The sequence below is a fragment of the Leopardus geoffroyi genome, chromosome D2, assembly GCF_018350155.1.
Source record: "Leopardus geoffroyi isolate Oge1 chromosome D2, O.geoffroyi_Oge1_pat1.0, whole genome shotgun sequence".
Classification (NCBI taxonomy): Eukaryota; Metazoa; Chordata; class Mammalia; order Carnivora; family Felidae; genus Leopardus; species Leopardus geoffroyi.
Window position 1 is genome coordinate 6,515,193 of NC_059334.1, and position 16,272 is coordinate 6,531,464.

A 16,272-nucleotide genomic window follows, 5' to 3' on the forward strand; every position below is an offset into this window, starting at 1 on the left:
GAGCCTGGGTTCCTGGGAACAGGTCCCTCACACTAGGGACAAAATACAGCTTAATTCCCACCCCTCGAACTTTGCTCATGGTGCATATTCTCTTACATGGACTTTCAATACAGCCGTATATCTTAATTATAATTTGTTCACCTCCTCAACAAAACTCACATAAAGGTACAAGTCCTAAGTTGGAAAGGATAGTGTTAGATCAAATATAAATAGGATTGGGATACCATCCCTCTCTAAGGATGCCCCCAAAATAACTCCCTTCATCTCTCTGGTTTTGTATGACGTACTTTAGTCCTTTTACTTGGGTAGTTCTTAAGTTGCAATTTTTTTCTTATGAATAATGCAATGGAAATAAGCAACTCAGGATCCCAGTGTTTACAATTGGCTTCATCCAGATTAGCACCAAGAGGGGCAGCTGGGAAAACACTGTGGCATTGGCATTCCTTCCCAGCCACCACACAAAGTCCTGGGGACAGGAATAGGAATTTGACTTCATGGTAAAATATAGCTCCCAGGTCCTACTTTTTCCTTCCAGTGCCTGTGACCACCTGCTCATGTCCCGGCTATCCAAGGACATAAGTCATTCACCAAGTGTGTTAATACTAATTCTTGAAATAGGGAGACTAAGCCTGAGAACAGGATGGGGCCAGTTTATCATCACAGACACACATTTCCCTAAGCTTCTCACCCCAGCCACCCACAGACCAACTTTGAAACTCCTAAGAAGCTTTGCTTCTATGAACCACAAGTGCCACAGCATGGTATGGCAGACTCCAAATGACACAATAGTCCCATGAATCTTTCTGAGGAAAACGTATGCCTGACAGGTGACAGGAACCTCAGGATTCTGAGAAATAGAAATGCATTCCCGAAGTTATTTGCAGACATCAATGAAATTCTCCTCAAATAGCTTCAAAGAGGATTGGTTATTTATGAGCTCTTCAATATAAGGTTCAAAATCTTTGGAAACTACGTCTGATGGTGTTTTTCCTTAAACTACAAGCACATGGGGTTTTCCAAGTAAAAATAGGTGTGAACTTCATGACTCAAATATATAGAAGCATGGACAGCTCTTTGGGACTATGGACTTCACTTGTAGGCAACTTCAGGACTTCTCAAATTATTGTTTCTTTAATACTGATCAAAACAAGTATTAAGGGTTATCAAAATAAATATTTCAAAATTATTTTTAATGTTTATTTATTTTTGAGAGAGAGAAAGAGACAGAGTGCAAGTAGGGAAGGGTAGAGAGAGAGGGAAACACAGTATCCGAAGGAAGCTCCAGGCTCCGAGGCATCAGCACAGAGCCTGATGCAGGGCTTGATCTCATGCACCGTGAGATCGTGACCTGAGCCAAAGTCAGACACTTAGCCAACTGAGCCACCCAGGTGCTCCTCAAAATAAGTATGTTTAATAGTGAACCAAAAATAAGTGACTCTTCACTTAAAGAAACTGAGAGTTTGTCATGAGATTCAAAGATAGCTTTCCAGGGGCGCCTGGGTGGCGCAGTCGGTTAAGCGTCCGACTTCAGCCAGGTCACGATCTCGCGGTCCGTGAGTTCGAGCCCCGCATCGGGCTCTGGGCTGATGGCTCAGAGCCTGGAGCCTGTTTCCAATTCTGTGTCTCCCTCTCTCTCTGCCCCTCCCCCGTTCATGCTCTGTCTCTCTCTGTCCCAAAAGTAAATAAACGTTGAAAAAAAAAAAAAAACAAAAAAAACAAAGATAGCTTTCCAACATAGGCAAGGACTAAAAAAGGCAGCTCACACAACATGCAGTCATTGGAGCCTTGACACAGCATTACGTGACTGAATCTCAGGGTAGGAATTATTCTACAGCTGATGCTTGAACAGTGTGGGGGTTGGGTGCTGACCCCTGACACACAGTCAAAACTCTGCCTATAACTTTTAACTCCCCCCAACTTAATCACTAACAGCCTACTGCTGACCATAAAAGGTCGATTAACACCAATTAATACGATATATTATATATATATACCCAGTACTCTTACAATAAAGCTAGACAGAAGATGTTAAGAAAATCATAAGGAAGAGAACATATATTTACAGAACCGTAAAAAATCTGCACCTAAGTGGACCGGCGCAGTTCAAACCCCCAGTGGTCCAAGGTCAACTGTAGTTTCCGTCCTCCTTCAGGCTTTCTGATAGGAGGAGTTAGTTGTTGGAGGTACGTCTTAAACCCCTCCCCAGCCCCTGCTGATCTTTTCTTAAACACCGAGGACAGGACTCGGGCTCAGAGGTTTTAGACAACAAGCCGAGCGACAATGTGATCATGATTTCCCTCGTGTACAGTTGTTTTCATAATTACCTTCCAGTTGTGCGAAAGGATCTTGCTATTTCACTTATAAGAATGATCTAGGTTTTCTTTTTTGCCTAAGCTTCTTTAAGAAAAAGAAACCGTGGGGCGCCTGGGTGGCACAGTCGGTTAAGCGTCTGACTTCAGCCAGGTCACGATCTCCCGGTCCGTGAGTTCGAGCCCCACGTCAGGCTCTGGGCTGATGGCTCAGAGCCTGGAGCCTGTTTCCGATTCTGTGTCTCCCTCTCTCTCTGCCCCTCCCCTGTTCATGCTCTGTCTCTCTCTGTCCCAAAAATAAATAAACGTTGAAAAAAAAAAGTTGTTTAAAAAAAAAAGAAAGAAAGAAAAAGAAAAAGAAACCGATGCAAAGAAAGTCTTTAAGTAATAGAATAGGTATCAAGCAGACATGCAATCAGAAAGACATTGATTCTTTAAATTTCCACAGCATTCCCTTTAAGGGTCCTTTTGACTAACTCACAAAACATCCTCTGGACATTGTCCCACATTGAACTGTGGAGTCAGGGTAGCCTCCTTTCAGGAGCATTCTATCACCCTCACAAGACTTTTGCCATCACCCAGTCAGCCCTGTTCTTTTATAAACAAAGACTTTAAAGTCAGGAAAGGCTACGTGTCTTCTCAAATCCCTCAGCTTGCCAGAAATTAAAATTCACGGGGAATTTGGTAAGGAGAATAATTACTGTATAAAATTCCTCTCGTGCCAAAAAACAAATGCATTAGGTGACATTCTTGGCATACGTTGAACCAGGTAGGACAGGATAAGAGGTCGGTCACTCAAACCAACGTTCTTCACCTGCATGTGGACCAATGTCTTCATCTGTAATGTGGACAGCTTTGTATAATGTAACCAGATCTCCGTCTACTGGAATATTACTCAATTCAAAAAGGCGAACTGAATCTATAATTGGGCCTATTGAATAAATCACACGTTCTGAAAGGTAAAAGCCCAAAAAGGATAAAGGAATCACCAAAGCTGTCACCCAGTTATTTCTTGGATGGGATCAAGAGGTTCTTATAGATTTCAGCAGTGTGTCCACGCACGTGCCTGGAGCCAGATGGAGGCGTGAGCACAGTGAATCTGGTGTCACACAAACAAGTGCTGTGGGGTCCATCATTAGGTGGATTTTGTTGCAAAATGTGAACGCAGGGTCTTAGAAGTGAGTTGGCATTTTACTTTTCCTCTTAGTAAAGGCAGACACACTCCAAAAAGTTTTTCTGATTTCGAAATTTTCATAAGGATGTTCTTGAATTGACTATTCCCATGAAATTGGCCAGAAACGTGTATTATAAAAAGCTTTACAAGATACAAGGTATGTTTAAAGGGCTGTTGGCTTTCGAATGCTTCAAATAGTGAGTTGCTGAATTCCAAAAGAATGGTTTGCCACATGTAATCCTTCAAGGGAAAAGGAAATTATTACAGGTTATTAAATGCAGCACTTGATAATGTCAATTAGTTCTGCCTCCGTAAGACGACAAGTAACCTGAGATGACATTAGGAGTGTTTTGCTAGGCAACAGGCCTTCAAAAGTCAGCTTTTCCAAGTGAAACAAGAACGTGATTCCTAATTTGCTAAGAAAGTCATTTTCATGGGAGAACTGTAGCATATATATTTTTTTGTACGATCAAACATAAGGACTCCGCGGAGAGTGAGGTAAGTTTCCAAGAGCCAAAATCGATTTGTGATTCTTTTTGTGATCTTTGCCATGAATGCACGCCACCAAGAATATTAGTCAGAATTTATTGAATCAGCCATTTCTATTCAAGTTAAGTTTAGAAGTAAACTTTCTCTCACTTACGTAAACAGAAAAGCCACAGGTTTCATATAATTACATGTTTTCTCATGTACAATAAAGTGCCTCCTGAGATAAAACATCGGCCTGTAAACTACGTAATATCCCACACACCACATTTTCAGAAACACAAAGCTGTGTGAGGAGAAAGTTCAATTTGTACTTGCTTATTATATCCCTACTTTAGCTTTTCCTCTCGGTTTCCAGATGTGGTTTCGCTTTCTGTCAATTGCTACATCCCATTTATTCAGCCCTTACATCACAATTATTACTGCTCTATTTGTAGAAAAGTAATACCTGACATTCATATTGAGCATGCTTTTAAAGGGCTGTAAAAAATATAGCTAATAATTGGTGGGGGGCGTGGGGGACACCTGGATAGCTCAGTCAGTGAAGCATCAACTCTTGATTTCTGCTCAGGTCATGATCTCACGGTCATGAGATAGAGCCCCAAATCGGGCTCTGTGATAACAGCATGGAGCCTGCTTGGGATTCTCTCTCCCACTCTCTGCCCCTCCCCGACTCACACTCTTTCTCTCAAAAAAAAGTATTAAAAAATTAAGAACCAATATGTAACTAATAAGGGTCATGTCAAATTCAACGGTATATAAATTTTTTTTTAATTTTTTTTTTCAACATTTATTTATTTTTGGGACAGAGAGAGACAGAGCATGAACGGGGGAGGGGCAGAGAGAGAGGGAGACACAGAATCGGAAACAGGCTCCAGGCTCTGAGCCATCAGCCCAGAGCCTGACGCGGGGCTCGAACTCCCGGACCGTGAGATCGTGACCTGGCTGAAGTCGGACGCTTAACCGACTGCGCCACCCAGGCGCCCCATCAACGGTATATAAATTTAAAAAACTCTGCTCCCTAAAATTTCTCAGCCTAAAATAGATTTTACCAACCTGAAGTCACTGATGTCAAGTTGTGAGAGTGAATAATTAAAACACAAACAGATGATTATCTTTATATAGAATCAACAAAATGAGTGCTCCCCACATCACCATCTGCTGTCCTCAGACAACAGAAAGGTCATAAGCAGACCAAAAGTGAAATCACATCTAAGAGGATCCTTTGGGTGCATCTCATTTAAGTACTCTTACATTTGCCTTGAACCCTATGACATAGGAGATATATAGGTGCTATATAGGTGGGAATAGAAATAATGCCTAATAACTTTATTCAATCTTACAAATAACTGGGAACACACGGTATTAAGTCATAAACTTCAAAAGATGCAGTCCCGAAAGATGTTCTTGATACACTGACATTGACTGTTGAGAACTGTCTACAAGAGTCTGGCCTCTGAACCAGTGCTCTGGCCATGGCCCCGGTGACTGGCATGCTTGCAAAGGCTACAAATGCCACCAAGCCTGAGTGGACCGTCCAGCACCTGAGCTAACAGGAACAGAAATAAATATAAACATCAGCAATTGGAAAATGGGCAAGAGAACATCTGAAAATAGTTTAGTAAGGGACCGTACACAATTTCTTCCCCTTGGCAAGAAAAAACAAAGGACTAAAGGCAACCACGATGAGGATTACAGATCATTTCCAAAGAATCATTCAAGGAATTAAAATTACTGTTCAGGAAATTAAAAAAAAGAAGAAGACTGTAAGAAGGTTTATTAATTAATCTCCTTCCAGTTTATAAATGGGCTCACTAAGAGGAGACAACAAACCATCTGGTCTCTAGATCTGGCGAAGCTGAGTGAAAAAAGTAGGCATAGTGCAACATGAAGAATTATGAGAAAAATGCTTTCGTGACTGTTAACAGTATATGTCCCATGAAATTCACCAGAGTGAGAATTATTGGACCCTCAGACTAGTGTTTTCTGCAAGAAATTAAACCAGTGTGACTTTAGGTGAGCCCTGTAGTATCTCTGGTCTCAATTTCCTCATCTGTAAAATGAGCATATTGGGTTAATATAAAAACCAAAGAAAAATATCATCACAGGCATAGGGTTTAGGATTCAAATTTTGTCTTTGTAACTTACAGCTTGAGTGACTTGGGACACAGTCTGTGCCTTGGATTTTTCATCTCTAAAATGAATGCTATCATCCTGTTGGGTTTGTTGAGATTAAGCGAGTTAATACATGGAAAGCCCATACTTAGCAAAGTAACTCAATTAGGGTTAAGTGTTGTGGGATTTTTTTTTTTTCCTGCTACTATTGTGTGTAAATAACAGAAGTCAACTCCTGCCGATTATGCAGGAAAGAAGTTTACTAAAAGAGTGTTTGTTTATAAATTTGGAGAACTAGATTTAAGAGTAAGCTTTTGGGGGGGGGGGGGGTTAAGGTTTTTAGGAAGTATGGTTTTAGGAAACCACAACACAAATCTGGAATAATAAGAAAATATATTATGGGTGCTCGACATTATAAGTTTGCACCAGTATGATTCCTACACCAGAATTCAAGTTCACTTTATTGTAACCATGACTGTCCCAGCTGCAAAAGAATTTGGAATGACAAGTATCTGGCCTTTCTTAACTCTTGTAGGAAAATGCAATTTTGCTCAGATTCCCCAGATGTACGAAAAGAGCAGATGCCAGGTGGTCAAAATGAACTCAGCCTAATTGACCTCATGCTAAGATTCATTGCCTACAATCATTTATGAAAGTGTGAGTGGTTTCACTCAAGATGGTATACATCATTTCTTAAAGACTCTATGGTTCCATAATGAAAGATTTAAAATCTGTGACAGAGGAACTTTCAAATACTCTTGATATATAAACTGAATGACTAGGTAGGCTCAGCATCCAATATGTGAATTCAGCCCCCTGGATTTATAGTTAGAATTAGGTCTTCAATTTGTCATTTACCTAGTTGAAGGTTTCTATGTATGTATGCGTTACAACAGACAGTAAGTGGTTTCCAGATCTTCCATTAGAAACGTACAGGTTCCCAGAGTTTAATGAACATCCTCTCAAGAAAAACAAAAACCTATATTCTCTCTCTCGGAACTATTAATACTTTTGTGCTGAGGAAATGTGTCCCCTGAGAAGGACATCAGCCAGTCGGGGAAAGAGCCATTATAAGCGGGCTTTATCTATTTTAAACTCCTTAACTATAAAAACAGTGCCAAAAATACCGACAATACAGCTCCCAACTGTCCTTTCTGAGTAATGGACAGCTATTCTAATACCATGACTAACGCCCAGCGTGGTCTTAAATTGGTCTAGACTTCCAGCCTGGTGTATTCCAAGTCCAGTGGGTGGTGGGTAGAACAGATCTCCCCCAGGCATGAACTTTGAGGTGTCTCTGAACCAGCCAGACTCTGTGATCCCCAAAAATATCCTTGGGGAATTTTTTTCAAGTGTTCATAGAAACCATAGAAAGACAATAAGCTCTCCTGTGCAGTCATCTTGGCTCATAAGCAGATGAAGCCTCCCATGCACGTGATGTCCACAAAATAGTTCAGTGATATTTTTAGCAATTATAGCAAGAAAGAAAGTTGAAGGGAAAATTTTAAAGGTCAATCTGTTGGTTGCCTATTTATTTTCCAACTGTCAGACAAAGCCTGCCAGATCAGAAATTCTGGAATCGCCACTTTAGTATTATGGGATAAAAGTTGGGTTTCTTCAACCTGAAGAATAAAAATACTACCAAATTTATGCTGTGTATTCCAATAATCCATCGACTAGACCTCTAGGCATTTAACATACACAGAAATCGCCCCCAAGGGATCATCAACAACCAAATGGTGAGGGTCAAACCAAGAAGGTGGATTTTACTTTGGTGAAAGAAATATGCCCCCTTATAGGCAACAGATATTAGATATGTCCTTCCAAAATTTGTGTAATAAAATGATTGGAAATTGGAAAGGATTTTAAATGCAGCAGAGAGCTTGCAATTTAACAGCATGCTGATTTTTTTTTCTTAAATGAGTGTTTAAAGGTATGGATCTGTTATAAATGATTAAGCTTCCATATAACAAGGCAAAATGTGGGGATAAGGCTGATGGTCTCTGAAACCAGACTGCCTGGGTTCAAATGCCAACTTTGCCTCTTCCCAACCATGTGACCTCAGCAAATTACTTAATCTGCCTAGGCTTCAGTGTTTTGGGTAAAACGAGGAGAGCCATGGTCCTGAACCTGTGACGTTCTTTAAGGGTTACGACAGTGTCTGGTACATAGCAAGTGCCGTATAGGTTTCTGTTAGACAAGAAATAAATAGAAGTTTTTAATATATCTCTGAAAATATCAACTTCGTATTTGTCAATAAATCCTTGGTTAAGATACAGCTCACTGAATTCTTAAGGAGTTTTTTTCTCCCTATAAGTATAAAATATTTCATTTCTCAGTGATGTAAATGTTTTGCTGCTAGATGATTCTGCAAAAATATAGGGGAAGGAAAAAAGGATAAGAACTCTTGAGGCAAATGTTTAAATACTTAGTAAAAGAAACACCCAGTTGTCAGAAGCATAAAATAATCAAGGCAAAGGTAGAACACCCATCCGACGCCCTTTTTTTTAATTGAAAGCAACATGATATAAATTAGGAATAAAAAAGTGATCACAACCAGAGATGTAATTTACGTTGTGATCCAAAAGCCTTTGTGCTAATACTTATAAAATAATTGAGGAAGTCTCAAGTTGGGATACAGAAAGATTTAACGGTGAAACTAGCGGCCACTTTACTTTTGATTTTAAACAATCGTGTAAAACAAGGTCTTTAAACAACTAACATCTGACTTTTAAGAATCTACGTGGAAAAATATTTGGAAACGCAAAAAACTTAACACTAACTGCTTCTATAGATGGGTAGGGTGATGCACTGGGAAACGTTTCTTTTTACCTTATATATTTACTGTGTTTTTCCTCTTCTACGTTACTGTTTTCTCCAACAACGTATGCCATTTTATAGTTTAAAACTTCTTATAGTTTAAAACTTCTTAAAGTATCACTTGTAGAAGTTAGCAATGAATACTGTCATTCCGTCCCCTATATTCACCTTTCTCCAAAAATCATAATAAGGTGTAAAGACAAAGATCTCTGACTTTGCCTAAGTGGGAATAAGAAGACCCTCCCCAGCAAATACACTATCCCAGGTCAGCAGTGGTGGACCAGGCCCACACTTCACATGGGGCCCCTGAAGTTGCTTTCCAGTCTTTAACTTCTGGAAAAATAAAGACAGTAATGCTATCTTTAATATCTAATGTCTAGTAAAGAAAAGAACCAGAACTACTCCTTCCCAAAGAAGGCCAAGGGTTGGTTGGTTTCAACAAGGGTTAGTTAAGACAAAGCCAAAAGGAGGAGGAAGAGGAGGAGGAGGAGGGGGAGGAGGAGGAAGAGGAGGAGGAAGAGGAGGGAGGAGGAGGAGTAGGAAATTCTATTTGGACTGAGAACAGCACTGTTCCCCACAAAGAGATCCAACATTAGTAAACCCCTCTCACCATCCTGTCAGCTTTGAAAACAGATTTAAGTTTCTCACTAGCTACCCCCAAAATTAGCCAATCCACACCTTCAAACGATAATCCACAATGTTTCTATGTAGGAGCTCCCATGGCCTCCCTCCCTTGGCCAACGAGAGGGCCCGAATTCAGGGAGACAAGAAGAGAATTCATCACTATTGGCTATGAGATGCCGAGAACGGTGCCATGCATATTTGATGTATTATCTCCCTTAATCAAAAATCAATATTATCCCCACTTTGTATATGAGAAAACTGAGGTTCCAAGAAGTTAAGCCATTTGCCCAAAGCCCTATAGCTAGTGAGTCATAGAGCCAGGCAGCCCAACTCCAGAACCCTTACTGCCACCCCACAGACTCCAGGTTACAGCAGAGCCTCAGATTGAAATTATTGTCCAATCCTTCGATGGTCAGGCATTGGTGAGTGTGAACAACAATAATAATATCTGTCCAGCGCTTGACACATTTTCATGACGCTTATTGCAAGCAAGTTGCTGAAGCACAGAGCATGGTATTAAAATCCACGTAAAGGACCTTGATTTTATCCTCTGACCAGCTATTACTTGTCAATGATAAATCTGTTCCTTATCATGATGTTGAAAATAACTGAGGCACTCAAACTAAAGGTCTTATTGTTTTCTTCTCTCCCTCGTACAATCCACCCTGGATTTGCAGGAAAACGGGCAAAGAAAATATGGTGGACCTCCACCTGGCTGGGATGCTGCACCCCCAGAAAGGGGCTGTGAGATTTTTATTGGGAAACTTCCACGAGACCTTTTTGAGGATGAACTTATACCATTATGTGAAAAAGTGAGTCCAAATTTATTTATTTATTTTTTTATCTTTCAAGGGGAAAATACTCCACACTTTGTTTCACACTCGTTCTTGGTCAGTGATGGTGTCTCTTCCAACTGCTGTTTCTCAACATGGACAAAGTTAAAATCTTCCTGTGAGTGGTTGTCCCCCTAATGCCACTGACTTGATGTAGCTCTTCCTTGACTGACAGCTTGAACTGCTGCTGCTAACTTTCAAATTCTGATCTTTGATCTGAAATGGCACAGACATATGGAGTTAGCTATCAGTCTATAATAATACTACAACAACCTTCCAGAATAAGATACTTCTCCAACTTGACATTTTAATCCAGTTTTAAAAAGTATACCCTTTGCATTTAAAGAATGCGTGCACTTGTCGTGGCTCAAAGGTGTATCCATACATAGTGATTCAGAATGAAATTTCCTTCTACAGGTTTGAATTTGTCTGCCCTAAGGCATCAACAAGATTAATAACGTAGTTTCTCAAAGTCATTATATAGCTAAGGAATACATTTCCTCAGTTTTAATTCCAAGCGATATGCTGTTACTACACCCAAACTTACAGGGAGGACACAAATTAAATTTTATTTTTATTATTTTACCAAGTGGTGTTTCAACAGCCCCATTCCTAGAAAAGTTAAATTTTTTTTTTAATTTTTTTTTTCAACGTTTATTTATTTTTGGGACAGAGAGAGACAGAGCATGAACGGGGGAGGGGCAGAAAGAGAGGGAGACACAGAATCCGAAGCAGGCTCTAGGTTCTGAGCCGTCAGCACAGAGCCCGGCGTGGGGCTCAAACTCATGCCGTGAGATCATGACCCGAGACAAAGTCGGACACTTAACCGACTGAGCCACCCAAGTGCCCCATAGAAAATTTAGAAAAAATTCCTTTCTCTAAATGCCAAAATCACTTGGATGTGTAAGTCAGCCTCAGTTTCGGAATCATTCCTAATTTTGTACAAACAATCTCATTTGGCATGTGCCCAAACTATGGGGATTTAATCCGGTAAGAATCTTAGATCCTGAACCTGAAAATGGGAAGGAGGCAGTTCCAAGGGGTAACCAACCACCAGGGTAGTCGCACACATTTATGACACCTCTTCTCCCTGTATATGCCTGGCCTGTTAGGGTCACTCATCGTACAGCAGCCAGCAATAATAAATTACTGAGCCTGGCTTGCCAGAGAAGATTTGTGGTAGCAAGAAGGAATAGTTTATAGGCAAAGCAAAAGATCTGAGGCCAGAGGGATACGGTGAGTGTCCTCCTACTGTGGAGGTCCTGACGTTGGGCCAGTCACGTAAGACTAGCACCGACCTTCAGCCTACAGATGAAAAAAACAACAGGAATCCCCAGATTGTCCTCTAAATCACATCTTCCCTGTACATCTTGAGATCATGGTGGCAGAAAGACAGCTAAGAAATCAGCTCAGCAAGGTTTCAAATGAGCATCTGGGTTTTTGTTTTAAACATCAGTGGTGGAGTATGACCAAGGAAAGAGAAAACTATGGAAACTTCAGAGGCAATGTAGAGGGCAAGGACAAATCTGTCAAGACATTGTCCTTCTGAGGACAAACGCGTTTTCAGGTCCCTGGGATGGGGGATAGATCCACAGATAACTAAATGATGAAGGGCCATTTACTCCGTTGAAAACATACTCTGTTAAGTCAGGCTGAAATGCCACGTGTACACGTTTTCTTTATGTAACTTGACTTTGCCCGTGAGTCAGATAGCAGATCTGAACCCAGCATGAAACTATGCAAAGTGTTCCACACGGGATGCAAATGTCAAACATAGCAGAGGTAAGACTTCAGAAAACGTTGTGTTGGTGTGTTTTCACTTGGAAGGACAAATAGACAAACTGGACTCTCTCTCTCTCTCTCTCTCTCTTTTCCCTGCAGATGGGTAAAATTTATGAAATGCGGATGATGATGGATTTTAATGGCAACAATCGAGGGTATGCATTTGTAACTTTCTCAAATAGACAAGAAGCCAAGGACGCCATCAAACAACTTAACAACTACGAAATTAGGTAAGACCCACCTCTCCTGATGGAAAATGAAGCAGACAACGGATCTGCATAAATATGTGCTGGGCACTGTTCAACACATTGGAAATATCAGGATACCCTTCCCTGTAAGCAAATGGACGCAGATTGTTTAAGAGTAGGACAGTCATAAGTGGACTCGAAGAAAGCAAACGCAACAAACAAAAAGCAGAACCAGACCTACAAACACAGAGAGCAAAGCGATGGTTGCCGGGGTTGGGGGAGCTGAACAAAATGGGTGATAGGCAGGGGGAGACACAGGCTTCCAGTCACGGAGTGAATAAGTCACAGGGGTGAAGGTCACAGCATAGGGTATGATGGTACTATAACGGCATCTTATGGTGACAGACGGTGGCTATGCTTGTGGTGAGCACGGCACCCTGGGCTTTCATAGCACTTGAATGCCATGTCACATTGTGTGTCAACTACATTCAAAAGATAAATTAAGAGTGAAAAAATAAAACCACCTGTGAGGAAATGGCTACTCTAACTTGGTGTCCTTAAGAACCTGCCCTCCGGGAAAAGTAAAACTGTACGTGCAACTTGAATGGGAAGAGTCAGCCGTCACAGCCAGACCTGGAGGAAGACGATTCCAGAGAATAAGAACACCAAGGGCAACGTTTCCCAAGTGGGAACAAGCTCAGTGTGTTAGAGAACAGCACCGAGGAGGTGGAAACAGACGGGAGAGTTGAAGCCGATGCAGTTGGAGAGCCTTATACACCGCGATTCAAAATTTAGCTTTTATTCTAATAAAAAGGGGAAAACATTTCACTAGGTCCGTGCTTTTTAAACCAGAACTCTGGCTGTTGGGTGAAGTAACAGGTAGGCAAAGATGGAAAGGGGGAAGCTGCAGCGGGAGACTCATTTAGGTCTGGATGACAGATGATGGCAGGTGTACAGGGGCCAACAGTGCAGGTTCTCAGAGAAGCCGAATCTGGGATACCTTCTGGAGGTTGCACAGACAAGACGGGCTCCATATTGGATTGAGAGTGCAAGCGATGTTCGAATTCAGGGAAGAAAGCTAAGATGTGGGTCCCAGTATCTGTGGATGAGATAGAGTCACTGAGATGGGAAAGAAAGAGAGAATACCCTGCTGGACACATGAAGAGCTGAGTTGGGGCAGATTTACATTCGAGATTCATGCGAGACGTCTCAGGGGAGCGGTTGAAGAGGTGATCGTCTGCATGATATCAGAGTCAGGACAGAGGTCACAGAGCCAGCCAAACATAGGTGATGTTGCAAATCACGGGACCAGTGGAAGGTTCCAGGGCACAATTGGCCCTGTGCAATCAATAATTGGCTTTTATCGGCTGGAAATATGACTAGCGTCACGAAACGGAGTTCTAACACCTTCACGTAGAGAGGGAACTGTCCTGAATCCTCTCATAAAGGAAGTCCTGGGCCACCTGGAAGAAAGATTAGTGGAACCGTTGAAAAGTAATAGCTTTGGGGTCAGACAGGCTTCGCCTGAGTGCCAGCAAGTGACATAACCTCTCCGAGCCTCAATGTCCTCCTCCCTAAAGTGGTGATATGAGTCCTCATTTCACAGGTGTTATTGTGGGGATGCTCTAAAGATTTTTCAATGTTTACCCCAGTGTGTAGAACTTGGTAATAGGTCAATAAATGACAGAACTCTTACATATTAGCACATTCATCAATTCCAAGATGCAGTTTTCATTGATTTCCTCTCTGCCTCTGAAAATTATTGTCATCCTAGACGTGAATAGAGAGTAGATTTCCTACAATTATCTTTTCCCTCACTTCCTTCCTCTACGCCCCAAATAAGTCACATATTATCCTCATAATTCTGTAAAATCAATTACCGGGTCATTTTTCTTAAAACTCTCCAGCTGCCGAGAGATTGACTGGATTGGCAACTGTAACAGCCCAGCCACCCCATCTCAAGGTCAGAGCCTGGAACCGGAGTTTGGAGGAAGGTATCCAGGAAGTTCCGCACATGCCTCCACGGATCCCAAAGAGTTCTGTCTGGAATGTGGAGGGTTGTCTGGCATGGGAACCAGGCAATCAGAGCACAGGTGCCTTTGGAGAAATCCTGGAACCTCGTGCAGCAAGTTTTACCATCGGCACATAATTACTCACGTGTTCTTGGCATCTGTCGCGGAAAATAATGCACGCCTGAACTGTTTTGGACAGGGCCACAGCAAGCTCTATTTTAAATTTTTTTTTTTTCAACGTTTATTTATTTTTGGGACAGAGAGAGACAGAGCATGAACGGGGGAGGGGCAGAGAGAGAGGGAGACACAGAATCGGAAACAGGCTCCAGGCTCTGAGCCATCAGCCCAGAGCCTGACGCGGGGCTCGAACCCACGGACCGCGAGATCGTGACCTGGCTGAAGTCGGACGCTTAACCGACTGCACCACCCAGGCGCCCCCAAGCTCTATTTTAATGTAACTTTTAAATATTCCAGCCACAGGGATCCGGGGATCGGAAGAGTCCCCACTCCTTGCTCTTTCATGGAGCCTAGACATCTTAAGAGCAAGAGTTATCCCCAAAATAGCTTTGAAGTTGAGGCGGATGTCGACGGGTCTCAACACGTTGTTCCACCCTGGGACCTGTCCGTGCTTTGGGAAGAGAGAGAGGCTATGAATAATGAACACAATCGATCCATTACAGTCCCTGACCCGTAACAGAATTCTCTGTGACCTTCAGGGTCTTCAACTATAAAAGAGGTAAAACGATACTTACCCCATGGGGGCATCGTGAAACATAAATAGACCATGCAGCGAAGCTCAGTGCCTGGCACAGATCACATGCTCTATGAGAGTTTGCTGATGATTACAGCAGACAGGAGGAGGAGGGAGAGGAGGGGGAGGAGGAGGGGGAGGAGGAAGAGGAATATTATAAAGCATCAGGAAAGAGAAAGCTGGTGAAAGTCAAAGTTCAGGTTGGATGCCAGAAGCAAGGGGAAGGCACAGAGGTACTTTAAAAATCACGGTGTGGGATAAATAGAATATGAAGCCGAAGAATAGATACCCTAGAGCCGTCCTCACCTGCTCCCGCTCTGCCTTGGATCAGTCCTGCCAGAGAGAGAACCTTTCTTGCAGAGAAGGATAAACTTCAACTGGCTCTTAGCCACCCTTTCTCAGGGGATCGATAAGGTTCTTTATGCGGAAAAGACCCACAATTGTCGTATCATCCTCCTCCTCAGCAAATATTCACGGAGATTTGTCTCATGCCTGGCTTCTAGAGACATGAAAGCCATGCCCTCAGCTTGTGAGAGGTGGCTTTTCATCTCCAAGCAGCGCTGGGAAAGTGCAGGACAAACCACACAGATTTAAAACTAGGACACGGAGGCTCCAGGCTCCACCTGCTGGCCACTGACACCTGACTGGCCCTCCCTCAAAAAGAAGAGACTTTCTAAAGAAATAGTATCTTGGAATAGAGGGGGGTTGAAGGTAAGCAAGCGAAACAAAAACAAAAATCCTGAAGATTACTTTATCCACCCTTCCCTCCCCCCCCCCACCCCCGGGAAAAACCACATTCCTGGGGCAATGTCCACCAGACCGTAATGGACCTGTCACACCTCTGATACTGGGTCCTCAGCTCTTCAGCAAAGCATGGAGGACAGCAGGGCAGGGCCCCCGTCCCGGTGACAGCACCTGCACAGGACTCAACACCACCAGCTCCCAGAAAGCAGAGCAACACCCCCCACTCACCCAGCTGAGCGCCTCTGCTCATGATGCACAAGTCATTTCTGTTAATGGAACTTTACCCATTTTTAATAACTTCCTGTTATTAGAAAAGTCACACAGCCTGATATACAACAAATAGCAAAAGTCGGGGCGCCTGGGTGGCGCAGTCGGTTAAGCGTCCGACTTCAGCCAGGTCACGATCTCGCGGTCCGTGAGTTCGAGCCCCGCGT

General features: G+C 42.5%; 1 protein-coding gene across 2 annotated transcripts in view; it reads left to right on the forward strand.

The window, feature by feature from the left end:
* A1CF (APOBEC1 complementation factor) overlaps window positions 1-16,272 on the forward strand; it is a 76,992-nt gene that overhangs the window by 33,098 nt on the left and 27,622 nt on the right. For both annotated transcript variants that reach the window (XM_045439416.1, XM_045439418.1), the window contains exons 3-4: window positions 10,206-10,340; window positions 12,243-12,373. In XM_045439416.1, the coding sequence (XP_045295372.1) occupies window positions 10,206-10,340; window positions 12,243-12,373 (266 nt within the window). The remainder of the gene's footprint in view (window positions 1-10,205; window positions 10,341-12,242; window positions 12,374-16,272) is intronic.